The sequence below is a fragment of the Onychomys torridus genome, chromosome X, assembly GCF_903995425.1.
Source record: "Onychomys torridus chromosome X, mOncTor1.1, whole genome shotgun sequence".
Taxonomy (NCBI): Eukaryota; Metazoa; Chordata; class Mammalia; order Rodentia; family Cricetidae; genus Onychomys; species Onychomys torridus.
The window spans coordinates 118,155,756-118,183,665 of NC_050466.1; the positions used below are offsets into that span (position 1 = coordinate 118,155,756).

General features: G+C 38.6%; 1 protein-coding gene across 1 annotated transcript; it reads right to left on the reverse strand.

Moving 5' to 3' along the window:
* On the reverse strand, positions 1–27,604 carry LOC118574785 (leucine-rich repeat-containing protein 14-like). Its single transcript, XM_036175665.1, has 6 exons — positions 27,478–27,604; positions 13,791–13,912; positions 5,014–5,135; positions 2,536–2,820; positions 1,497–2,078; positions 1–514 (listed from the first exon to the last, which is right to left on the reverse strand). The coding sequence occupies exons 1-6, from the start codon at positions 27,602–27,604 to the stop codon at positions 1–3; spliced, it is 1,752 nt and encodes a 583-aa protein (XP_036031558.1).
* Between the last annotated feature and the right edge of the window lie 306 nt (positions 27,605–27,910).

A 27,910-nucleotide genomic window follows, 5' to 3' on the forward strand; every position in this document is an offset into this window, starting at 1 on the left:
TTATTCTAAGTAAGTGATCCAGGTCATGTCAGCCCTCTCTGCAAGCTCTAGCATCACCTTCAGTTGTAGTTGTACAAGAGCAAGCTTCCTTCGGTCTATACTGCCCTGAAAAGGCCATACTGCATAGCAATGTACAGGGATGGGATAAATCACGTATTTTAGTTTCTTCAAGGGTGTTAAATTATTCACCATAGTCACAAGCATAGGCATTGTGATGGGGTTAGAAGCAAAGCACAGGACACGGAGTTGAGTACAACGAGTCAGGGCAGGGATAAGGACAGAGATTGCAGTATCATTTATAAGGCCATGATTTATCTCTAGATGTCGAAGAGTACCAGAGAAAATTACCAGACGAGTTTGAAAAGGCTCAAAATCATTCCAACACATTGGGTTGTTGCTAAGATTCAACAGCTTTAGGCGGGAGACCTGAGAGCTCTGGGCCATAAATCTGAAGTCTCTGTACGAAAGATCACAGAAGGGCAGACACAAGAAATGCAGTCCAGGTGGCAGGACTCTGTAGGGAGAAAAAACAAATCTTCTGAAGAATGAAGACTGATTGAGGAAAACTACACCTTTATATCTAGAAAAAACTACTTTTAACATGCATTGTAATTGGGTATTAATGTGAGCTTTAGTTCACTTAATTTTGTGACTCAGAATTTTTTTTAGACAGCATCTTACTGTGTAGTCCTGGCTATTCTGGAACACACTATGGAGAATATACTGGCCTTGAACTCAGAGAATCTGCTTGTCTTTGCCTCCAGAGTGCTGAGATTAAAATCCCTTGCCACCATATCTGGCTGAAAATTTTGTTTTCAACACTGTGATACAATTTCTTTTAATCTTAAGAATGTGAGTAGTGTATTATAATAGATGATTTTAAGAAATATTAGGATAAAAAACTGAAAGCAGTTGATATACAACATTATCCATTATAGATTGCAGTTCACCTTTAGTGGGGAGGGATCAGAAAGAGCAGGAAACTGAAAATTCCCTTTGGTCAGTCCCTAAATACCAACCTCTACTTTCAGGGCCTATGCCTTGGAGATCACATATCAGTAAAGTGATCTGACATTGTGAACTATGGGCATCTGTGATTAGGTGCATCAACGCTATAGGAAAACATCTTCCCCATCTCAATCCCTCTTCCTCTTCATACCTAGAAGGCTAGTATTTTTCACCTTTAATGTCTGCACTTGTCTGTATATTGCTGGCTGCTTAATTTTTATAATTCTTTCTCCACTTTATTTATTTATTTATTTTTATTTTTATTTTTTTCCTGGAGCTGAGCACCGAACCTAGGGCCTTGTGCTTGATAAGCAAGCACTCTACCAATGAGCTAAATTCCCAACCCCTCTTTCTCCACTTTCAAATTCCCATAAGCGACAAAGAGGGAAACACAAAAGCTTTTCAGGAGTTTAGGAACACCCAAGAATGTTTTCTTTGCTGTCTCAACAGGCTCTCAGGAAACCCAGGGCCCTACCCCAAACTCTTACCTCAGCACTCTGTCCAGATGCCCTGTGAGACAGAATGAAGACAAGCTGACTTCCTTAAGGTAGTTCATACGCCGCAAGTGACCGAGGAAATTTTTAAAGACTTTCCCACTCAGAGATCTAAAAGTGACTTTAGACAGACTGAGGCTCTCTAGGTGGTCCATCTGAGACAGGACATTGGTGATATCACTCAGTGAACCCCTATGAATTGACAACTGAACAACACAGTTGAGATCAAGAAAATTCAGGGTGCATATGCTGTTACACAGTTTATCAACTTGCAAATCTTGACAGCATATGCGCAAAGACCCTAAACTCTCCATAATTTTACTTATAAGCAAAACCAAAAATTCTTTTTCCACTAAGGAGCCATCTAGGGAAAGGTCCACTAGTAACTCTACAGGCCTGGGGAACTGAATCATGGGCTCTGAATTTACAAAATGATTCTGCCCTTCTATTTTCAGGATAGAGCTGTCAGAAAAAGCACAAGAATGAAAACAGAAAGGTTCTTTGATTCTGACATCATGACATGTGGTCTTATAGCCGTTGTCTTGCCTTAAATCTAGGATCCTCAGTTTGGGTAACCTGTAGGGGTAAGAGGAGATAGAATACCTGAGAAAAATAACGAAACCGAGTAGAATCAACAATGACATCTAGGAACTAATTATTTTATCACAGCTGACACTCCTTGTATTAACTATCAATAAATGTTTCCCATGAAATTTCAGCCTCCTCCCCCCAGTCCTTTACACACCTTAGACTCCCTCCAGTCTTAAAGCTCCTGTCTTTCTCTTATGTAACAACTGTTATGAACACCCATCAATAAAACCCCAGTAACAGATTTCATAATGAACATTGAATATAATCAGTAACAAATTTCATAATTAACATTGAATACAATCTGTCTCTAATGTGTTACCAAGTTTGCGGGCAACAGCCTCACACATAATTCTTCAGCATTTACTTGTTACTCCTTCTGGGAGAGTAGCAGGCTGTAGTACAACCTCCTCTGTCTTTCCAGGTTTCTCTTATGCAATCTTACCTAGAAGCAGAGTTCTTTGAAGGACGCACTGGAAAATTCTCAATCATGGCTTTCAGGAGTTCATGTTGAGGCTTCTGTACAGTTAATGACCCAATATGGAGACAGTGAAAGGGCCACACTTTCACCATCTCACTCAATATATTCTTATGCCCACCCTCGAAGGCAGCAATGAACAGGGGAACAAAAAAGACTCTTGGCATATCCTGCAGAGCTTGGATTGCTACAGACTCATTTCTCAGCAGACTCTGTATAGCGAGATCCAACAGAGTATCCATCTTTGTGAACCTGAATCAGAAAGAGAAATATTTAGAAGTTCTGGGAAAATATACACAGTCTCTTCTTCACAACCAGCACCAGCAAAGTAGAAATTTAAAAAAAATAAATGAACCAGATAGCCAACACTTAGAAACATCTACTCTAGACACAGATCAGAAATTGTCTTGTGAGTGTATAAAGGTGTGTGTGTGTGTGTGTGTGTGTGTGTGTGTGTGTGTGTATTACTATTCCCCATTGCATGTATATATAGGATGTATGTGATAAAACACTATTAGAAAAGGTGAGTGGTGATGGAATATGCCTTTAATCACTGCAGTCGGGAGCAGAGGCAGGTGGATCTCTGAGTTCATAGCCAGCCTGTTCTACAGAGACAGTTCCAGGATAGGCTCCAAAGGTACAAAAAGAAACCCTGTCTACAAAAAACCCAGCCGCCCAAAAAAGAAATAGGTTGTAAAAAGCAGAAAACAAATTTTGTCACTTAGCTACATGACTTCAGTATTTTCCCTCAATAGTATATAAGCTATGATGAAGAAAAATATAAATCTACAAAAAAGTGGAATAGAAAATATTAAAACACCAAATTAATTGTGATTAAAGAGAAAAAGAATGACATTCTAGCCCTTGATTTGTCTCACTCCTATCACTGTATTTGTGACAGACAAAGACACCAAAACTGCACAAGACAGACACGAAGGAAGATGGTTAAGAAAACTTTAAGTTGCCCTTAAGCTTATTTTGATAATCTAGTCATGAATTAAGCCTAAAGATGAAAAAGAAAACATAAGATCAAGAGACTGTGGTACAATTTAGGACAAAGACTTTAAAACTGTTCCCTTCAATGCTGTATGTTGTCTCACATGTGGAAAGTAAGAAATAGTCTGATAATGGAGTACTGACTTTTGGTGTCTGGGATCAGTGCCAGGATGGGGTGGCAAAGCACAGTGGGATACAATTCATGTATGCTAGAGGTTGGTATGAACACATCACAATGAGTCTCATCAGGATGTATTATGAATATGTGTTATAAACAATGAATATCAAAGGCATATCAAATAATTGATATGGAGGTTAGTTTAAAACTGCAATCTTAAAAGACACAGACTGTGGGAAGAATACATTGATGTGGTTAGGAGAAACATTCAAGAACATTTGTTAATGATGGGAAAAGAATCAAAATGAGGGGGGGTTAAGAATCTTGTAACACATGGAAGAGTCAGAAAGCTCCTATGCTTTTCTTCCACTTCAGGAACAACAACAAACCCTCTGAAAGACCTACACAACACTGATAAACAGAGAACAGCATGATTAAATTAGACAGCTTCTAAAACAATATGAATAAGCCAAATAAAGAAAAATTCCAAGCAAAAACATTAAAACCATAAGAAAACAAAATTAATGTTGCTCATCACCTACCTAATATGGTACTTTCCTACAGAATCTCACACACATTATGGCATTGTCCTTGGATAAATGACTTGATGATTAAGATAAAATTATCATACTTAAGAACAAAGAAATGGTACATTTTCTTGAGGCTTACAGGATTTCAATCTCAGGGACACATCCTTCATGCAGTCCTAAAAATATGCCCCAGTTTCTTAAAATGATGGTCTTCTGTCATAGCTCAAGTTGTAAGAAAGTTTAAGTACACCCTATTTGTCAAGAACTTTATTTTGTGTGAAAAAAAAGTCAAACAGTCTTGAAAGAAAGGGCCTGGGCAGTCTCATGATACAAAGCAGCTGATTTCACACACTGTTACAAATGTTAGTGAAATATAATTCAAGAGTTTGCAGTTTGTGCTCTATTACAAGGTCACCATGTTCCGTTCCTAGGATTATCTGTGAATATTCCAGTATTTTGGTTCAAAATTCAGTTGTGGATGTGTCTGATATGATTGAATAAGGACTCCAGATTCCATTATAAAGGTTGTGGAGCAATGCTATTTAAATTTGATTTTTTCCCTAACAAACTCAACATTAAAAAAGTTCTTCCTAAGTTATTCCTATGTATAAATTTATTTCAATTTCAAAAATACCTACATTTTACTGAGTTCGACAGCATGATCTAAAGTTCATATGTGAAAGAACACACAAGAATAGCTAATAAGAGTGAAGGAAGACACTTGAGAAGAGACTCCTGACACAATACCAAGAAAATGGAAACTTCCTAGAGAATTTCTATAATTCACCTGCAGCCACTTACCTTCTGTGTGGTTCAATGCTGGTGAAATGGAGAATCCTGAGTTGCAGGTCCACAAAGGTCTCAGGGTGCAGCAGCCTCCTCCCTCTCACAGATGGTCTACTGTTGGGCGAAAAATGAACACACTAAGACCAACATTGCAGCACAAATCTCAGCGCTCTATTTCCTTCTCCTTCTCTCTCTTCATTTACTTTATTCATTTATTATTATTATATAGAACATTTTAATTAATTATTTGAAACTGTCACACATGCATACAATGTATTCTATTAGTATACAATCCCAGTCCTGCCCATATACCCTCCCATGTCCATTTCCACCTTTAAACTCTTCCCAACTACATGTGCTCTTTCTCACAGCCACTGAGTACAATTAGTCCCACTTTTACCCAAACTGAGTTTTAGTTTAATAGTTGACTGAACATTATTTCTGTGAGTATCTGATTCCTAGGTGCAGTGGCACACTAGTTGACTTTAATACTTTCTGAGTATATTTCTATATGTAGTTTGGCTACTACAGTGGTTCCTTTTCTTTTTTCTTTTTGGGACTTGAGACTGAGCCCTCCATAGATGGTATGTAACCTATGAGAAAGGGAAACTTGAACACATATTCATCCAATGTGGTATAGAGATGATAACACAAAAACATAAGAAATATGAAAAAGTAAAGCAAATGAAAATATCTCCTCAAATGCCATATCCAAAAAATTAAGGAAGTGTTTAAAATGCTGGACAAACAGTTTGAAAGTATACTTGAAAGAAAGTTCAAGGACTTTCATACATATGAATGAAGTGATGAAATCAAACTCAGAATGTATATGTATAGGTCAGCAATATAGATCAGAAAGTCATAAGGAATTTGAAAAATACCAAACAGAAATTCTGAAAATGAAAAACTCCATTCCCTCAATAAAAATCTATAGGAAGTTTCACTAATAAGCTACATTAATCAAAATTTTAAAATAAGATTTAAAAAAAACTGAAGGAAATATCATAATTATAAATGAGGAAAGAAAAAATAAGTAATCTTAAGCACAGAATTCTGGAGTATGACTACAAGAAAAATTATATCTACAGGTAGAAAAATGAGGGGAGATAAAATCTTAAGACACAGAAAACAGTCACAGAAATTAAAGCACACAATTTCCTCATTCTACAGAAAACAAGTAAATTTTAAGCACTAGAGGCATTTGGACTCCAAACAGATATAACATCTCTAAGATGTATCAGAAGTAAACTGTACTGCTATAGAACATGGATAGTATGCTAAGACTAAAGAATGAAGACATAACATTAAAAGCTGCAAAGAAACATCCATGTCACTTACAAGTGACAACCAATCAGAATAACACCAGACTTCTTGAACAGAAACCCCAAAAGCCACAAAAAATAGCAAACGATGTGTTTTAAGCATTACAGTAAATAAATGTCAAGTGAGATTATTATATCCAGCACTTATCCCCTAAGTCGGGAATAAACATTTCCCACAAACTACAGCAAGCAGTTGCTACCAAGCCAGCGTCACAGAAATACATTTAAAGGAATTCTTCATAGAGAGGAGGAATAATACAGTGTTAACTGTGAGAACACAGAAAATAATCGATCTCATGATAGTAAAAGATGAAGATTAAGAGCCAGGCAGATCTCTGTGAGTTGGAGGCCAGAGTGGGCTAAGTGAGTTCCAGGAAAGGTGCAAAGCTACACAGATAAACCCTGTCTTGAAAAACAAAAACAAAACAAAACAAAACAAAAAAAGATGAAGATTATAGAAAAACCTACAATTCAGTAAACAGTTGTGCCTATTGCAAGGAAGGGGAAATAACAAGCCAATTAATGTTTGAACAAACCATGAAATCAACCAAAAAATTCCCTGTATGAAGAAATTCTCTTAATATTAATCTTAATTACAATGGTCCTAACTATTGAATCTAAAGATATAAACTAGCTGACTGCATTACAGATAAGCCTAGATGTTTGGTGCTTGAGGAGAATGAATATATTCATCAAATATAAGTAAAATCTGAAAACAAAAAGGACTGATGTCAATATACCAAGCTCTTCGAAGCAGGGAAAAAACCAAGTCTAGTTATATGCTCATTTCTGATCAAGTAGATTTCAAGCCACAACATTATTAAGAATACATAGACAACCAATAAATATTTGGGATAACCCATCAATATGCTAACATTACAATAAATAAGTAAGCACTGAATTTTGGTATTTCCAATATCATAAAACAATACCTAGCTACTCAGTAATGACAATACTCAAACCTTTTCAGTAGATAATCAATCCAAACATAAAATTGACAGTTAACAACACAGATATAATGCACTATAGAAAATAGATTTAGACATTGTGCTGGTTAATTTTTGTTAAATTAATATAAGCTAGATTCTTATGGGAAGAAGGAACTTACAGTATTCAATGGTGCTATGAAAGCTGCCAACAGAGAAAGCAATCAACAGTCATACATAGCTTTAAGCCCATTGTTGTAAGTTATTTTTTCTACTGCTATGAATGGAAACCATGAGCAAGGAAAAATGTAAGAGAAAACGTTTTAATTAGAGGTTTGCTTAACAGTTTCAGAGGCTTAGTCCATGGCCATCAAGGTGAGGAGTACGGTGACAGGCAGGCAGGCATGGTGTTGGAGCAGTATCTGAGAGCTTACTTCCTGATCTGCAGGCAGGAAGAGAGAAAGTGAGAATGGGCCTGGAATTGGCTTTTGAAACCACAAAACCCACATCCCAGTGACACTTTCTCCAAGAAGGCCACAACCCCTAATCCTTCCTAAATAGTTCACCAATTAGGAGTGAAACATTCAAACACTTGAGCCTATGGGGACCCTTCTCATTTAAACCACTACAGTCTACTCCCCGGCCCCCATAGGCCTGTAGCCATATCATAATGCAAAATGCACTCAGTCCAACTTCAAATGTCCCCACAGTCTTTCAGTCACATGACTGTTTACACGTCCAGAGCCCAGTTTCTTCTGAGACTCAAGGTGATCTCTTAACTGTAAACCCTGTAAAATCAGAATAAAAATACAATTACAGACTTCTAGCAGTTAGTGGTAGAAAATATACACTACTACTCCAAAAAAGAGGAGGAAAGGGGCCATGGTGAGGAAATACTGGAACAAAACAAAGACTGGACAAAAACCAAAACCAGTGTCTTTCTCTGTCCACTCATATCATTTCCTGTCATAACTTTCCTAGTGCTAGGATTAAAGGTGTGTGACTCCCAAGTACTGGGACTAAAGGTGTGTGCCACCACTGCCTGGCTTCTAAGTTTAATCTAGAGGCTTGTTCTGATCTCTGATCTTCAGGCAAATTTATTAGGGTACACAATATATCACCACACTTACTAGATGGATCTTCCCACTCCTTCCAGTTATTTACTACATCATTGGCTTTCCTTATCAACTGAGCAAGATTCCACAACCCCCAAATACTTGTGTCTTCCTTGAAAAAAAATGAACCATTTGGCTTATGGTACCAAGTTCTTCTGTTTACCTGGACTAAAACCTGGGCTCATCCATGACTTACATTAATATAAGGTTTGACTTGGCAATAGTTTCTGATAGAATGCCCTGGTAGCAGAAAACCAAAAGTCCTGCTGAGACTGTCTTGATGTCATTGTTGAACTATTATCAGTCAGCCAAACTGATATCTCAGCGAGAATTCTTTGTTGAGACAGTTCTCAAGATAGCCTCCTTTGGAACAATCTTTTTGTATACTATGAATATGTACTATCTCACTGGCTAATAAAGAGCTCAGCAGCCCATAGCTGGGCAGGAGGAGGTTAGGAGGGAAAACCAGACTAGGAGGATTTGCCAGTCAGATGCAGAATGAGTCGGGCACACAAAATGGGATAAAGGTAAAAGCCACATGGCAGAATGTAGATTAATAGAAGTGGGTTAATTTGCTGGGCGGTGGTGGCACATCCCTTTAATCCCAGCACTCGCTAGGCAGAGGCAGGCAGATCTCTGTGAGTTCCAGGCCAGCCTGGGCTACAGAGCAAGATCCAGGAAAGGCTTAAAGCTACACAGAGAAACCCTGTCTCAAAAAAAAACAAAAAAGAAGTAATGTTTCTATTTAGGGTTGGGGATTTAGCTCAGTGGTAGAGCACTCCCCTAGCAAGTGCAAGGCCCTGGGATTGATCCTCAGCTTAAAAAAAAAAAAAAAAAAACCAATAGGAAAGCAGCTCTGAAAAGAGAGCTACAAGTTGACTTTCAAAAAAAAAAAAGAGGGGGTTTGGAGATTTAGCTCAGTAGTAGAGCGCTTCCCTGGGTTTGGTCCTCAGCTCTGGGGAAAAAAAAAAAGAAATGTGTTAATTTAAGTTGTGAGAGATAGTAATACGCTTGAACTATTGACGGAGAATTTATAATGAATATAAGCCACAGTGTGATTGATAGTGGCTGTGAGAGAGGAAAACTCCACCTACAGCCTGCTTTGCTTGAACAACAAGTTTCAAAAGAAGGAGGTCACATGTATCCTCTGCAGTTCTATCAACTTCCCTATATTCAGGCCCCTGCCCACTCCTATAGGAGCCCTGACCTGCTCCTTCCCCTTCACACAAGTTCCATTCCCATGGGAAAGTCGCTGCCCTCTGCTGCTGTGCTAATAAACAGTTTCATCTGTGGAGAGCAGACTTGGGTCTCTTTCATGCCTTTTGTTCCTTTTTTGTCCTAACATTTTGGAGTGGAAACCCAGGAGGGCTTCTAGGATCCCTGCCCTCTGGTGGCTCCAACCCTTCTCCTAGGACATTTTCACTTTCTTACCAACCTTGACTACTCTTAAACTTGGGGAACACAGATACCATCTGAACTCACTATATAGGCTAAACAGACACTAGTTGCAACCTGAGACCCATTGTTCTTTGTGGCTTCTGTCTCTGTGAGCAGCACACATTTAATCCCAGGCTGACACAGGTCTATCTCAAGTTCCAGTACAGCCAGGGCTACAGATAAGCCCTGTCTCAAAAATAGGAGAATGGCTCAATAAATTACTATGTTTAAATGCTGTCTCCAAGTAAGTAGAACTGTTTGAAGGTATGGCCTTGTTGGAGAAGGTGTATCAATGGAGTTTTGATGTGTCAAAAACCCATGCCAGGCCCAATCTCTCTCTGCCTGCAACTTTCAGATCAGATGAGAGCTGTAAACTAATACTCCAGCACCATGCCTGCCACACTCCCCATCATGATGGCCATGGACTCACACTTTGAAACTATAAGCAAGCCCTGAATTAAGAGTCTTGGTCATATCTATTCACAGCAATAAAGCAGTACTAAGAGGAAAAACAATACAAATAATCAGTGAAAAATGATGGTTTCGTTCAAATAGGGACAAACACCATAGTTGAACTAAATAGGAGAATGAATATATAAATAAGTAAAAACAGAGTAAAAATGGACATTACAAAGAATCACCATTAAAATTCCAAAAATGTTAAGGAACATTTCAAAACTTATATTCACAGATATCTAGAAGAAATAGATAATTTCCTAGATACAGAAGGCATAAATAACTTTAAACATCTATAAAAATCGATAAGATTAAAGCACCCCCAAACAAAGAATATCTAGAAACACATGTATGAAATAAACATTTAATTAGACCTCAAAAATCCTCCCCAGACTACTTGATAAAATGTAAAGAAAATGCCAGTCTTCTCCAGTGGACAATATACCTTGCTCAGTAACATAGTTCAGACAAATTTTTTTGAAAATGAAGTTTCTGTGATGAACATTATTAATAGATTATTCCAATAAAGTCATTATAAAGCGAATTTAATAATATATTTTAACATCATGGTCAATTGGGTTTATATTAGATATGAAATGATTTTTCACATGTAAATAGTTTTGGAGGCAGAGATCACATTATCTTGCAAGTGCAAAACAGGCCTTTATCAGAAATGCTCTGAGCTACAGAGCGAGTTCCAGGAAAGGCACAAAACTACACAGAGAAACCCTGTCTCAAAAAGAAAGAAAAGCCCTGAATAATGTAAGACTAGAGGGAATATATATATATATATATATATATATATATATATATATATACACATATATATATGTATATATATAAAACCATAAAATATCTCTACATAATAAATCTATACTCAATATCATATTAAACTTTGAAAACCTGAAATCATTTTTTCTAAGGCAGGAACAAGAAAACATGGACCAACCTCTCCAATTTTATTCAATATACTGATTGAAGTCTTACCCCACTATAGTAGGGCAAGAGAAAATGGTAAATGACACACAAACATGAAAGGAAGATTTCCAATTATTCCTAAGAAAATTTGCTATAATCTTGTAATTAAAATACTCCAAACACTGCAATAGAAAATAATTAGATTTGATAAAAGCAGCAAAAAAAAAATCAGTACTACAAAATAAGTGCAAACATTGGTGGCTTTTCCATATGCCAATAACCATGACATTGACAAATAAATCAGAAAAACAAATCCATGAACAATAGCTACAAAAACTAAGTATCAATCAATAGACCTAAATGAGGAAGTGAAAGACTGGAACAATCTAATTTAACAACAGTGAAGAAAGAAATTGAAGAAGGCAGTAGAAGAGGAAAAGACCTTCTAAATACTGGAACCAGCAAGTAAATATTAGCTGCTTTCAAATTATATCATAGAGCAATAGAAACAAAAACAGCATGTTATTGCAACAAAAAGAGATGCGTAAGTAACTGGAATGAAATAGATAACCCTGAAATAAGACCATATATCTACAATCACCTGATTTTTGGATGAAAACAGTGCCAAAAACATCCACTTGAGAAAAGAAAACTGTTTTTAACAACCCTTTTTAAAGGTAGTTTTGTAGTTTAGTAAAACTAGCCATCTAAATATAGAAAGATTAAACTGCATCCCTGTCTCTCTTTGCAAAAATCAATTCAAAATGGGTCAATGTTCCTAATGAAAGATTCGACATACTAAAACTTCTATGAGAAGATATGAGAAACACATTTTAAGATACAGTCACAGAAATGCCTCTTTAAAACACACTCAGGAAACAATAGCAAATACTGACAAATTAAAATGCATGAAGTTAAAAAGCTTCTGCACAGCAGCAGAAACAACAATATAGTGACAATCCACAGAATGGTAATATTTTCTAGCTATATATTTTACAGAGATTTACAAATTATGAAATACAAATGGCTAAAAATATAAATGTTTAACTTCCTTAACCATAAGAAAACAACAATCAAAAGTACTTTGATATGCTAAATGACAAATGCTGGTGAGGATGTGAGGGAAAGGAACTCTTATAAAACCCTGGGGAAATTAGGAAAAACCTTTACACAATATTTTGAAAAAATGAAAACTAGAACTCTCTTACTTTTCACACTTATCACCCAAAGCAATCTAAATGAACACATCCTAGAGATACCTGCACATTCAGGTTTCTCATGTTACTTTTCACAATAACCTTGGAATGGAATCAGCCTAGAATTCCATCAACAGATGAATGGATCCAAGAAATAAGGTGTACACATGAAATTATTAACAAGTGATGAAGTGAAACAAAATGATGTCATCTGTAGATAAATACATGGCACTGAAAATCAACAGTTTACTCAAAATCATCCAGTCTCAGGAAGACACATATTACATACTTGCTCTCACAGGAAGAACCTGGACTTAAATATATGAACACATATTCATATAAACACAAAGATATGCAATGAAAGTAGAAAAGGTTCTCTCTGAGTAAAGGAAAGAAGAACTAGCTTAAGAGGCTCAAGGGACAAGAGAGGACACTGAGAAGGAACAGGAGCAAAGGACCATGATATACATACTGAAAATGTTGTAATTCACATTTTATACGATAACCTGCTTCTTTTTAAGGGATGTGCTGTGGAATAATCCTTCTTTACACTGTGAATATGGATTACTCTCACTGGTTAATAAAGAAGCTGACTGGCCAATAACTGAACAGGATGGGGTTAGTTGAGAGAGCCAAACTGAGAATGCTGGGAGGAAGAAGGGTGGAATACATCCACATAAAGCCTGAGAAAGCTTTTAAAGAGGTTCCAGCCAGGCAATGGTAGCGCACGCCTTTAATCCCAGCACTGGGGAGGCAAAGGCAGGTGGATCTTTGTGAGTTCAATGCCAGCCTGGTCTACAGCATGAGATCCAGGAAAGGCACAAAGCTACACAGAGAAACCCTGTCTCAAAAAACAAAAACAAAAACAAAAATTAAAACACAAATATTACCAATTAAAATAGATTAATTTTTGAAAGTTATTTGACAGTTTTAAAATGTACACCTCTTGTTGACCTAGGAATTATGTTTGTGTCCTTAAACAAAAATGTCCTTAATAAAAAAAAGTAAATTTATGCCAGTATATAAAAAAAAAAGTTTCCAAATGCACAGATATAGAGACAAATACGGCTTCCCAGTCTCACAAATCATTAAATAAGAAGTTAAAGGATGTGGGAAGAATTTTAGAAAGAGAATACGAGGCAACTGGTCACACAGTTGAAGCTACTCACACCTCAGGAACTAATGTAATGAGCAAGAAAGTCAGATTTCTCGAAATTAGTGGAACCGAAGTCTCGAGAGAGCAATGCCACATTGTTGTGAAATTGGTGGTTAATCCCATAACAGGTTCAATGTTTTTGTTTTGTTTTTGTTTTTAGAGCTGAGGAGTGAACCCAGGGTCTTGCGCTTGCTAAGCAAGTGCTCTACCACTGAGCTAAATCCCCAACCCCAATTTTAAAAAAGAAACTTCTGCCATTTATTTACCTGGTGGGAGAGTGGGATGAATCTTCCAACTTTTTCACCACCTCGGCCGAGGCAGCTGCTTATCTCCAGACGAGAGTGCGAGGTCTTCGAATAGCCCTGTGAGGTCCCCGACAGCTCCTTTCCTAATTTAGTGCCGCAACTGGAGGACTCCAACTGGCTTAGCTGGGTCAGCTGTACTCCGATTGGTTACCTAGGGTCAACTGACTTCGGTCCCGACTCCCTCTGCGCACTTCCGGTCACGAGACTCTAGGCCCCAAGTCATGTTTAGGTGTCTATACACTTGCCTGCGTCTCTTTTGGTTAAAAGTTATATATATATGAGTGTGACTTCAGCACTGCCTGACTGGAGGATTCTCCCAAGCCAGGTCTCAAGCTCACAGACCAAAAGTCAGATAGAGTGGACAAAAGAACAGAAGCTTTCACTTAAAAATCAGGCCCTTGCTGGAGAGATGGTTCAGTGGTTCAGAGCCCTGGCTGTTCGTCTAAAGGCCCCAGGTCGGAAGGATACACAAAATGGCTCACGACTTTCGCTACTTGGAGTTTACCTAGATCCATCACACTCTTTAGGTGTCCATTAAGAACAGATGCCCTCTTCTGGATTTTGTGGGCACTGCATGCACATGGTGAAAACAAACAAACAAACAAACAAAACAAAACAAAACAAAACAAAACAAAACAAAAAAACCAAAATACATTCATGCGCAATGCGATACTGTACATTAAAAATGCATTTGTTAGAAAACACTCTCCTATATTAGTGTACCTAGTTCTCTGATGTATATAGTAGTGGGACTATCCCTGATACAAAGCTATAGTTGTGGCATTTGGGAGGCAGAAGCAGAAGACTGCCAGAGATGAGCCTGAACACAGTAGCACAACCAGGTCTTTAAAAACACAAAACAGACTGGGCGGTGGTGGCTCAGGCCTTTGATCCCAGCACTCGAAAGGCAGAAGCAGGTGGATCTCGGTGAGTTAAAGGCCAGAGTGGTCTATAGAGTGAGTACCAGGACATACAAAACAGAGAAACATTGTCTTGAAAACATAAACAAACAAACAAACAAACAAACAAATAAAAACAGAAAATGGGCTGGAGGGATGACTTACTGGTTAAGACCACTTCCTGCTCTTGTGAAGGACCCCCGGTTCATTTTGCAGTGATCTTATCGTGTCTCATAATCATATGTAACTCCAGTTCCAGAGAATCCAAAGCCTTCTTCTGACCTCCATGATCACCAGGCAAAATACTCATATACATAACATGAATCTAAAAAATTTTAAAACACAGAAAATAAAAATTACTCCCAATTCTAAAATTTTGGCAAATTTGTCTTATTTTCATCAATTGCTTTTTTTCTGGCTGGTGACACAGTCATTTTGTTTTTCTTCTTAAATTTCTTAAGATAGTTAAATTATTAACATAATGATCTCATTTTCGGAAGTTGAGTTACTGGATAACAACCACCTTTTATGCTCTGTTACACATTTTGTGTTGATAGATTTGATTTATTAATGTTTTCCTGTGGATATTTACAAATATGTACAAGTATACTGGTCTATGTTTTCTTTTGACACTTTTGCTTACATTGTCACAGAGAGTTTAGTATCATACAAGAAGCTGGTCACATTTATATATTTGAAAATGTTCTGCAGACTAGATTTATTTCATCTTTAAGTTTTGTTGGAATTTACAAGTTCATTACTATGAACCTGGGAATTATCATTATTGCATTTAAAAAAATTTCAAATACTAATTTAATATTAATTGCTTCAAGGCCAATAAAAAATCTCTGTTCTTTCTTGGGTGTGTATGTGTCTTTAAAAAACTGTTATGTTTCATCTAATTTTCAAATTATTTATCTTGTTCTTAGTGTTTTCTTACTAGAATATATTGTTTATTAGTTCTGTAATAAAACCTTACTTTCATTACTAAGAAGTTTTAATTTGTGTATTTGTCGTACAATACAATGCGTTTTAATTTGTATGTGATCTTTGTATTGTGTATCATGTTCGAATTTGTGTGTGTGTGTGTGCTAGAGTTTGATGCCAAGTGTCTTCCTAGATTGGTCTCCTCATTATTTCATCAAAATATGGTCCCTCACTTCAACCCACAGCTTACCTAGCCAGTTGGCTCTGGAGGTTCCCTATCTCTGCCTCCAAAGCACTGGGATAACAGATAGGCTGCCATGCACAACGGGCATTTTGTGTGAGTGAGTGTGTGTGTGTGTGTGTGTGTGTGTGTGTGTGTGTACTCTAACTCGGGTCTTCATGCTTTTGTGGCAAGTTAATTATTGACTGAACGATCTAGCCCCCATAATATGATGTTTTATATGTATGTAGTAACTGATATATTTCTCTGAAGCAAAACCATGACCAAGGCAACTAAAAAGGAAATTATTTAACTAGGGACTTGCTCACAGTTCCAGAGGTTTCATCCATTACCTTCATGATGGAGAGCATGGCAGCAAGCAAAGCAGAAGTAGTTGAGAGCTACATCTGATGTGCAGATAGCGAGGCAGAGAGCCTGGGCCTATCATGGGTTTTTTGAAACCTCATAGACCACTCCCAGGGACACATTTCCTCTAACAAAACCATAACTCCTTATTCTTCTAATCTTTTCAAATAGTTCCATTCCCTGGTGACTAAGCATTCAAATATATGAGCCTATTGGGGCTGTTCTTATTAAAACTACCACATTCGTAAAATTATTTCTATGTTAAGAAGTGTGACGGTTAGTGTTGATTATTAAAATGCTTTTCCTTTAGCCAACTGAAGATAATAGTTTTTCTTTGGTTTTCATGGATACTATTTTTAGTACAATCAGTATCATAAAACACTTAGTCTTTTGATTTTGACATTTTATTTTCTAAAATGTATTTTAAGAGTAATACATTTTATATAGTATAGATGTGTTTGTTTTCTTTTGATAGGTTAATATTCAATTGCATTTTACCTATCTCTATAAGTTCCTGACTATGTGCTATTTATACTAGATACTTTTTGTGATTAGTGTTGTTATTAATATTTGAATAAAAGTATTTAAAACATAATTCTGAATAGTTTCAATAGTTTCACAAGCAGAGACATAGAAAACAGCAGCATAACTGACAATGAAATTCAACTTAGAATCTGTGAAAAATCATTTTACAACTGGGAGTGTGGCTATTAAGAACAGTTTAAGTATAACAAGTGTTAGAACAACCAGTATAATTTGAGTGAGAGTAAAATTTACTCCAGCTATTATGGGAAAAGATATGTGGGCTCCTTTGATACAGAGAAATAAATGTATGAATTGATGAAGCATTCATTCCTACGAACATTCTCAAATGTAATTCTGCATTTATTACAGCACCATGTGCAACAGTGGAGATCTAGAACAGAAAATTTATGATTTGATTAGGGGAGTCCATTATACATACTAGCTTATGGTACATTCGCTGATTGCATAGTCTGTAATTATTTTATTTCTTCTTTAAGCAGCATGGCAAGGATAGTTTATTGAGTACCCGTGGAAGAGCAGCAGGCCAGGCATGGACTAGTAGTACCACCAACAATGTAAGGTAATCAGCTGAGTGGTGATCCATTTTCAGAAGCACTCTTACAGTTACAGTGAGTTTATTTGTGTGCAGTCCTGCTGTGGGATAATGCTTTTGTACACTGGTTTAATAAAATGCTTATTGGCCAGTAGCCAAGCTGGAAGTATAGGTGGGATAATCAGACAGGGAGAATTCTGGGAAGAGGAAGTCTGAGTCAAGAGATGGCAGCCGGCCATCCAAAGAGCAGCATGTAATGACAAACAGGTAAAGCCACACAATATGTGGCAACATATAGATGAACAGAAATGGGCTGAGTTTAAATGTAAGAGCTAGTCAGTGGTAGGCCTGAGGTAATGGCTGATTTGATGGTCCTTGGCCTCTGGCTCTATTGTCCTGTAACAATTAGATAGTCATTAATTAGAAGTTTGAATATATTATTAGAGACACGGAGGGTAACTGATGAAGCAGAATATGGTTAGTAGAGACAGGAGAGGGAACCAGGTAGGAACAACTTGTGGGGTGAAACCTCATTCTAAATTTCTAGAATTTGTGACAAGGCAGTTGATACTGGTGTCCTCTGTTACTTGAGAGAGCAGGGCCCTGTCTGTGTCACTGTGTATGAGGAGAGATTTTTCTGGGATGGAAGTGAGATAAAAGGCTTCAGTTGAGACAGGTGAATCCAGTGGGTTATCACATGGCTGAGATAGGAATGGTCTGCAAAGTTCCACAGGAGAGAACAAAGATGATAGAGTAGGGAACTTAATTGGTAATCAGGGAGAGGTGAAGGTTTGGATAGGAAGCCTGGGTTAGAGCTGGTCTCCCATACATGAGTTTGAATGGCAAGATAGAAAGGAGCTACCTGAGAAGATCCCAGAGCCTGAAAAGAGCTAGAGGCAATAATTTTACCCTGTGAAGTTGAAGTTCCTGTGGCATCTTACTAAGACTGCTTTTAAAGACAGGTTGGTGTGCTCCATCTTCCCTGAGGACTGAGGATGGTATGGAATTTGAAAATGCCAAGGAATATTAAGAGCCTTTGGTCATGTCTGGGAAATTGGGGAGGCAAACGCCTGACTATTATCAGACTGGAGAGAAGCAGGAGTCCCAAACCGAGGAATAATTTCCCAGGGAAGGAGATCAGTAACTGTGTGAGCCGGATTATTGGAAACAGGATATGCCTCCACCCAATTAAAAAATGACTCATGAGGAGATATTTAATTCATCTGACGGTATGCATATGGGTAAAATCAAACTGCCAGTCAGTCCCTGGAAGGGAATCTTTAGCCTGGTTGGTGGGAAAAGGTTGGCTCTGATATTTGGCATTTGGATCTGACTTTTGGCAAATTTCATAGGAGGCAGTAATAGTTCTTAAGAACTGTAAGTCCTCAGAAGTGGGATGTAGATGGGCTTTTATGAACTGAGACAGAGTAAGACTATTAGGGTGAAAGAGCTTATGTAAATAGGACACAATTTGCCTAGTATCAGTGGTTGCCTGTGAGGATGTGGGTTGTACTGTATGGATTCCCTGTGGTGGGTGTTGTGAGTCTGGATCCTGGAGAGCTGCTCTCCTAGCTGCCTGGTCATCCTGGTTATTTCCCTTAGTGATGATGGAGCTATAGGTCTGATGAGACTGGCAGTAGACAATTCCTATAGCCTTGGGTAGATGGGAGGCTTTTAGCATGGCCACTATTAGGTCTGAGTTAGATATGGATCGTCCCTTTGATGTAAGGGGCCCACGCTCTTTTCAGATAGCAGCATGGGAGAGGAGGATATGAAAATCATATTTGGTGTCTGTATAAACATTTAGGGATTGCCCCTGTGCCAATTGGAAGGCACGGGTGAGAGCTATCAGTTCAGCCTGTTGGTTAGTGGTGTGTGTGGGTAATTCCTGTGCCTCTCTTATCTCAGTATCTGACACTATGGCATAACCCGCTTTACAAGTCCTCTCATGCAAAAAGGAGCTGCCATTTGTGTACAAGGTGTAAGTGGCCTGAGGCAATGTGCTCTCCTGTATGTGTGAAGGATGGGGAAATATTTCCTCTAAGGTTTCAGTGCAGGAATGAGATGGAGAATAGTCAGCGTTAGATCAAGGAAGGAGGTTTGAAATATTAAGGGGTGGGCAAGTCTGGAAAGTAAGTGTGGCATCTTCCAGTAACACCACTTGGAGAGAAAACTCTGGAAGGAGGTAAAGTTTGTAAGCCTTTATGGGATGACACAGGCTATGGTGAGAGAAGGATGACCCAAAGTTTGGCTTCTTTGACTCCCGAATAAGGAGCTCAGCAGCTGCTAAAGCACAGATGCAAGGTGCCCACCCCTGAGTGGTAAGGTCTAGTTTTTTTTGGACAGGTATGCTACAGGTGCAAAGGAGGGTCTCAGCTGGTGTCCTGGGGCTCCAAGAGCATATCCCTCTCTTTCTGTTACATAGAGGGACAAGAGATGAGTTAGGTCTGGGAGGTGCTGGGGCCTGACAGAGAGCCTGGAAGTGTTTAGTAATGGCATGAAAAAGGGGTTCATGCAGGGCGCCCAGAGCTGCCTCATATAGGGGTGAGCAAGGAGGGAAACAGATAGAACCCAAGACTGTAAGAAGCCACTGTTCCCAGAAGGGACAGAATCTCCTGATTAGTAGAGGGGACTACAAGAGACTGGAGGGAGGCTTTCTATCAACAGTATTAGCCTTGTGGTTTGGGGTAATGGTTAGACCCAAATAGGTGACCTGAGGAGTGGACAGCAGGACTTTGGAAGGTGAGACACTATAACACTGGCTGGATAAGAAATTTAGGAGAGCAGAGGTGTTAGTTTGGCTAACCTGTAAGGATGGGCTAAAGAGTAAAATATCATCTACATACTGCACTTTTACAGGGTTTAAACTATTATGGACTATGGGGACTTTTAAAGTTGAATTTAATGCATTTCTGCATTATGATATGGCTATAAGCTATATTTGAATGCTTGATTATTAGGGCATGATGCTACCAAAGAGGGAATAGGAGTTGGAGACAGAAAGATATATATATATATATATATATATATATATATATATATATATATATATATAGAGAGAGAGAGAGAGAGAGAGAGAGAGAGACAGAGACAGAGAGAGAGAGAGAGAGAGAGAGAGAGAGAGAGAGAGAGAGAGAAAGGTGGCCTTGTGCTCAGCAGCGGGTGTGGGTGAAGAAGTGTTCAGTTGACTGCCATCCAGGAGAACTTGCAAATCCTTTCCTGGAGGAAGCAAAGAAGGCAAGGCGCTAGAAGGAAATAATAGACAAGTGAGAATAACTGGTCCCACAATAGGGTTGAGCCAGACAAAAATGGAGAACTTCCACCAGAGTAAGAGAGAAGAAGTGGGTTGGTTACGCCTTCTAACGTCCTCCCCAAGTTTCTAGAGTGGCTTGACCAGGTCTCCACCAGCCCAGACTTGTGAATGGAGTAGCAACACTCTTTCCTCAGGGACATGCAGGTGTCTGTAAGACAGCTGGAACATATTTACACCTTGGAGTCATAGCAAAGGCTATGGTTTTGAATTAAGAAGCATGAACATTTTTCCTATGTCTAGAGATCTTTATATATGGTTTAGCCCAATGGTATGCACCTTTAACGCTATACTTACAAGACAACCAAAGGAAATTTAAAATCTGGAGCTGGTGACTGAATAGAGTAGTCAGTGCTCTATCAGTTTATCAGAACTCCATTTATCAGTGCTAAAACTCTGAACTTGTAAAATCTTAGTGTAACACTAGCATAGAAAGGGGACAGAAATCTGAAACAGTTCCCATTTTCACATACCTTAAATTGCTTAATTATACATTTACAACTTGCATTTATACATCTTAAATCATTTTCTGAGACCCTCAGAACTTACTTAAGCTTTCATATCCTCAGACTTTTATGTATCTTAAACTATTTTCTTAGACCTTCAAGACTTGCACAGACTTTAAACCCTTTTTCCATCTAATCACATAATTATTAGAGACACAAGTAATTATTACTGAGAACATTCATTGCAAACCATACTCTTTTATGGAAAATTACATCTCAATCTATTTCTCCTTAATATGAAGCCTGTGTGCAAGGCAAACCTGTTTGTATTTATTAACAAGAGACCTAGTAGCTTTAACTAACTAATGAACTGCCAAGGTGGTTGTAACCTTGGTGGGGGGTGGGGCTTATTGTGTGCTGTTACCTAGCTGACAAATCTACAGTCAGCCTAGCTGTCACTGTGATCATAGATTTGAGAAGGACCAACCAGAATGACAGAGACTCATCCACAATCCTTTACCCAGACAGTTATCCCAGGATCCTGTGGTCTACAGGGTGTTGGGTGTAAGGGTACCTGGACAGCAGCCTTGGCTGCCATACCCAGAAGAAGAGGGGCTTTTCTGTGGAGGAGGAAGGGAGGGATTGACCTTACTTTGTCTAGGCAAAGTGAGGCAATTAACTCTCCAGTGTTCTAATTGTCTACAATTTGGTCCAAGCCTTGGCAGCAGACAAGACATTGGGGTAGTCTTGCCCAGTGGTCCACTGTCTTCTTGGTGCCTTTGGGGGTCACTGCCAGGATGTCAGAGTCTCTGTCTATCATATAAGTTTAAATATTTTAAATGCCATATTTAGCAAATCTCTGACAAATCTAGTATAGTTCTGAATATCTCAAGTCTTAATCATCTTTAACAGTTTATAATAAAATAATAATTTCTGAATTGAAGCTCTTTTAGTATCAAGATAAGACTTACAAACATAGTCTGCAAAGAGACTGGGAACTTCCCTGATCCTTATATAGTGTACCATTACAGTCCCTAACAGTTCCTTGTATGACTCAGTTGGCCAACATAGCTATGGCTTAACAATGCTAGCAAACAACAAGGATGGTAGACATACATCTTTAAATCAGTCTCTGTTAGCTTGAATAGACCTGAAGCAAGGAGAGCATTCTGAGAGCCAGGGTTTCCAAGTTGTTAGTTTTTGTTGTATGATTTTGTTTTTTTACTAGACTGCATAGGTCATAATTTTATTGCATCATAAGATATGAATACCTCAGTCTCTGATGTTTATCTGTGGTCCTAAGTTTTAGTTTTTATTTGCCTATTTATCAATAATCATATATTAACAAAGACATTATAATAAAATACGTTATAAATTTTATAATATCCAATAGCCTAATAAATTTAAACATTTTAAAAGCTGTTTCTTAAAAACATCCAGTTTACTTAAACTTTCTGTAAAACTCTAAAATTTCCTTTTAAAGAAATTTAAGATCTCTCAACTGTGTGTTTTGGTAATACCCAACTAAAGTACCTTTTTAATTTCAAGAATGAAGATATAGATCAAACCATAATTCGTATAAGGCAACAGCAAGTTTCAACAGTGTAAACAATTCAGTGTCACTAAAATCAATACCAAGTGGATTACTCCTATGTTACAAAGTCTGGCAGCCAGCAAGATACATTTTTGTATATGAATGCATGGAGGAGCAGTTTTAATACCTCATTAAACCTGCATTGTTTTAAATCATGTCTTTCATATCCCTTGCATTCAGGACAGGAGAAGAATTATATAAAAATCTTATCCCAATAGAAAAGTATCCTTTGAGACCTGTTATCTCTTTGGCTGATTCATACCATGTGATCACCTCAGTCAAATTTTTAACCATACCCAATCCCCTTAGCTGTTTTTAATAAAGTAGAACATCATAAAACAACCTTGCCAGGTGGTGGTGGCCCACGCCTTTAATCCCATCACTCAGGAGGCAGAGGCAGGCAGATCTCTGTGAGTTCGAGGCCAGGCTGGTCTATAAAGTGAGTTCCAGGAAAGGCGCAAAACTACACAGAGAAACCCTGTCTCGAAAAACCAAAAAAAAAAAAAACCCAATAAAACAAACAAACAAACAAAAAACAAAAACCCTCAACAACTTTAATATCATTTACACATTCAAATGACATATGAATCTCTGTTATCAAACCAGATTGATTCAGCGGCCAGAACGCACAGAGGTAAATTCTGAGCTTCAGGAGCTAGTGTCAACAGTAACAGTTGAGTTATCAACAGGACACACAGAACATATTAAACTCATGCATTCAAGACTACCCAGAAACAAACATGCAGTAGCCACATACAATTATACACTCAACTGAGCATGATGCAATTTTAGTTTTAAGATCATATCCTCAGTTTTTTTCCTAGGGGAAATCCAAGTCTAGCATTTCAGTGCCTTGTTTTTTAAGGTGCTGATGATATGGGAGCAATTTCATAAATAACTTCAAATTAGCTCTAATACAGAAATATAGACCTAACAATTCTCTAAAATAGTTAAGACCCTACAATCACTCAGGTGCTAGGCAATGAGTTGATCTGCTATTTCTGCCAGAAGTGTCTTTCACTCTTGCTCACTTTCAGACCTTGAAAAATAGCTAAGTGTATGGAGACAGATGGACTTAGGTTTCTGCAAGACCACCTGAGGATGGACTGACTGGTTGCAAACAAAAGAAGATAAAATAAAGGCAACAGTTAAGTCTGCAAGCTCCAAGGACTAAAATATGATCACCACTAACACAATGAAGGGAATAATGAGTTTCCTCCATGAGAATCTGGAGATAAAATTCCAAAGGTTTTTACTGAAGGTGGTAGTGACTCCTGTGCTTTGAATGTGGTTTTGTAATGGAGATGAAATGTGTAACTTCATCAGAATTGTCAGGAATATATAAATGACATATAAATTGATCAAATGATACCTTTCCAATATCCCAAGGAAAAGGAAATAGATTGCATATTTATGGAGAGACAGGATATGCAATTGGAGCAGGAGGATTAAATGGGGACCAGAATGAATTGGAGTATAAGAGGGAAAACTAGCACTAATGGTCATTTGAGGTATTATATGGAAGCCTACAAGTTTTTTTAAATTTATATATATATATATGTATATATAAGTATATATATATATATATATATATATATATATATATATATATATATAAGACATTTTCATGGAGTCACTAAGTAATGGAAGAGGTAAAGCCTCCACTGGTCATCTTTCACCAAGTGAAACCTCCAGTGCCAGGAATGGGTTACATCTAGTTAAGTTGTTGACCAAAGGGGTTCCATGGGAAAGCAAAGCAACCCAGGCTATTGTCAAGGCTATTGATTGCTCTCCACAATCTGATAACAAGCCCCCATTGAAGAAGATAATACTTACATTATCTCATTGAACACAGAGACATTGAACATGTGACTAACTAGAGCCTTCACCCATACTGGTCAGTGTTCATGGTACTGGAGGGTACTCTGCATGCTGTCAGGGAACAAAAGTAACCACCAACCCATCTCTAAACCCTGCAATCTACACCAGTAACCTGCTTGCATTATATGTTGGTGCAATAGTGGCACAACGGTTGTGGGAGAAACCAACAACTCTCTGATTAGAATTAATGTCCACTCCACAAGATATTATCCATGCCTCACACTGCTTGAGTGACCAAGGACTGGAGACTAGATAGGACATGGGCCAAGGGGAAAACCAAATGCTACTGTTCTGCTAAAGGAACGTAGCAATTAAATGACACCTAAAGACATTCTGCTATACCCATAGATCAGAGCCTTGCTCATTCACCATCAGATAAGCTTCCTATTGCAGTAGATACAGAGACCCCTAAATTGGTCAATGTGCAGAGTGTGAGAGAATCTGAAACTGCCAGTAATAATTGGGATGTCATCATCAACCCTCCCTGTCAAGGCTCTTGTATCTATGTGGAAGAGGTAGTTTTAAGATTGTACCAGCCCCAGGAGATGGATGACATCAAAAAAACAGAACTGATGCTCATATGAACTCACAGAAGCTGGGGCAGCCTGCACAGGGCCTGCAAAGTTTCATGCCAGACAGGGTCCCAGTGTGGAGAGTGGGAAGTGGACATGATCTCCCATTCCTAACCAAGAAGCCATCTCAAGAGGGCATTCATTTGCAAGGGAAAATTATTTTCTCCATTGTCTGTGTCTGTTTCTTGGGCTTTCTCTTTGTTATTTTAAAATCTGGTTTGTTTGCTTTTGTGTTTGCCTGTTTATTTTGCAGAGAGAAACAGTAAGTGTGATTGTGTGAATGTGGAGATAGCAAGTATCTGGGAGGAGTTGTGGGAAATGGGACATGATCAGAATATATTGTATGAAAAGTTATTTTCAATTAAAAATAAGTTAAAAAAGAGAAATGTTGTAATGAAATGCAATGAAAATGGAAGCTAGAAAAGTATGTTGATACAAAGTGTTTCCAGTTGAGGGATGTTGTAACACAGGCAAATTGACATAGTGGTCCAGATAGTTTGTCTTGGTATAAGAAAGCAGAAGCAGAGGCTTGGCAGAAACAAAAGCAAGCACAAGGAAAGAGCCCACACTTTGAAGCTGACAATTGCTAGAGATTCAAATGCTAAGTCATCTGCTAAATAAAGTAAGGGCCATGATCACTTTGAAGAGATCTAATGGGGAAATCAAGGGATAACTTCAATGTTGTGTGACAGGTCTTCCAGGGGAGACACACAACACATACACATCGACTCACCCCACAAAGAAGGCCCATGAGAGACCAAAGTACAGATACTCCCAAAGTCAATGAGTTCTATTGAGGTTACTTACAGGAATATGAGTGAAGAATTACTTACAGGAGCATTGATAACTCAAGGCAGCCACATGACCGAAACCCCACCCCAGCATCGGTAACAGCTCACAGAAGCTGGGACCCTGGAGCACACTGCTCAGCCTGCAGGTTGCAGAATGTCCTTTTCAGGTGCCCCAGTTGATTGATACCTCCTCAGGTAGCTCAGCGGGTCTCAGATACTTTTAGGCTCCTTGGCTGGTTCCTGCTTCTCCCAGGCAACTTGGCATGTCTCAGAGTGACTCTCAGAAGTTTACTGTGGGAGGGAGGGGCCTAGTGAATCTGGTCAGTTTCAAGGACTTGTTGAAACCATTGGAGTTGCTGGCTTTCTGATTTAAGGAGCTTCCCTTCAGGATGGAATGTTTCAGTCCTAAGGACTGCTACCCAACCAATGTCTAGTGTTGGTCTAAGACAAGGTGAGCAGTGGGCAATATACAATTCTTGCTCCAGTGATATTGGTTTCATTAGGCTGTGTGCTACCAAAGGATAATTTCTCTATCTCATTATTGACAATTCGTCATCAATGTTGAGAACAAGGCTTAGAATCCAAATGGACATTGAATAAATGTTCGTTTAATGGAAAAAAAAGAAATTACCTAGCTGAGGGGGAGTCAAGGTCACGAAGGGCGAACTCACTGAGACTGCTGACCTGGTTTCAGGGGAGCTCATGGACTCTGGGCTGACAGCTAGGGAGCCTGCATGAGACCTATCTAGGCCTTCTGCATGTGTGTGACAGTTGTGTATCTTGGTCTCTTTGTAAGACTCTGATCAGTAATATCAGGACCTGTCCCTGGCCTTTAGCTGGCTTTTAGGAACCTGTTCCCTATGCTGGATTACCTTGCCCAGCCTTGAAGCAATGGGAGAAGTTTGGTCCTGCCTCAACTTGATGTGCCATGCTTTGTTCAAGCCCATGGGAGGGCTGCCCCTTTCATAAAGGAGACAGAGGGAGTGGATGGGGAGGGAGTAGATGTGGGGGGAAGGGGAGGAATTGTGGTAGGTATGTAAAATAAACGAAAAATGTTAATTAAATAAGAAAAAGAAAACAAAGAAATTACCTGGCTGGCTAGGAGATGAATTCACACTTGAGCTTCAGGCTGTAAAAAGTACAGTCTATAATAAGGCAAAGCAGGAGTCATTTATATCTTCATAAGGATGGGATGGCTATGATTGCTGTACCGGCACATCCAAAGCCCATGCTTGGGGGCTAATGGACAAGCCTCTAAGGCCTGGACCATTGATTTTTTTTCCAGGAAAGGTTATCATAGCTATTATTGTGGGATTTTTAGGGGGTTGCAGATAATTTGGGTCTCATTTTTGAAGGGAGTCTCTAATTAAGGAGATGCATCATTAGGAAAGTATAAGGAAAGAGCAAGTTACTCCACAGACATTATCAAGGTGGAGTGAAATGTATGTTCAGAGGAGAGCCATCTAGACACATTACCTCACAAGAGTTGGAGGTCCTTTTCCCAGAATGAGAGTTAAGAGCAGAGTAGGAAGCCCACAATATAGGAGAAAACTAATGGTCCTACCTGTGACTTCCCGACTCATCCCAGCCCCTGTCCCATTGATGCTGATTGTCAAGTTGGATGCCAAGCTGAAGGCTTCCTTCTTCCAGGGACAGCGTCTCTGGCTCTGATGTGGAGGTCCTTCTATCATCTAGTCAGCAATGCCTGCAGTGTTCTGTATCGCCACATCGAGGCAAAGAATCTTAGGAGGATATTTGGCATTTGACAGTTTAACTTCCATTGCCCTCACACTGAGTCACAACAATCATTGTCAGTGCATTTCCTCTGGATAGAAGCCATCAGGAGATCTCAGGTCTCTCAGTCAGGCTTCAAAATGGTGTGCACGCCTTTTCTTTTCTAGACCTCTCTAGAAGCTTCAACCTAACTTTGTCCCCTCTGTTCTGTCCCTAACTGCCTGTTCTAGGAAACAGGGATGATTTAGATTTAGTAAATGGTA

Bases quoted from the DNA above. Each gene is read 5' to 3' on its own strand.
- LOC118574785 (XM_036175665.1), bottom strand. From the start codon at position 27,604: ATGATAGAAGGACCTCCACATCAGAGCCAGAGACGCTGTCCCTGGAAG. The intron at 5,136-13,790 runs GTAAATAAATGG...TGTTGGTCTTAG, and splicing joins TCATCCCACTCTCCCACCAG to TGTGTTCATTTTTCGCCCAA. The intron at 2,079-2,535 runs GTAAGATTGCAT...TTACCCCTACAG, and splicing joins TCAAAGAACTCTGCTTCTAG to GTTACCCAAACTGAGGATCC.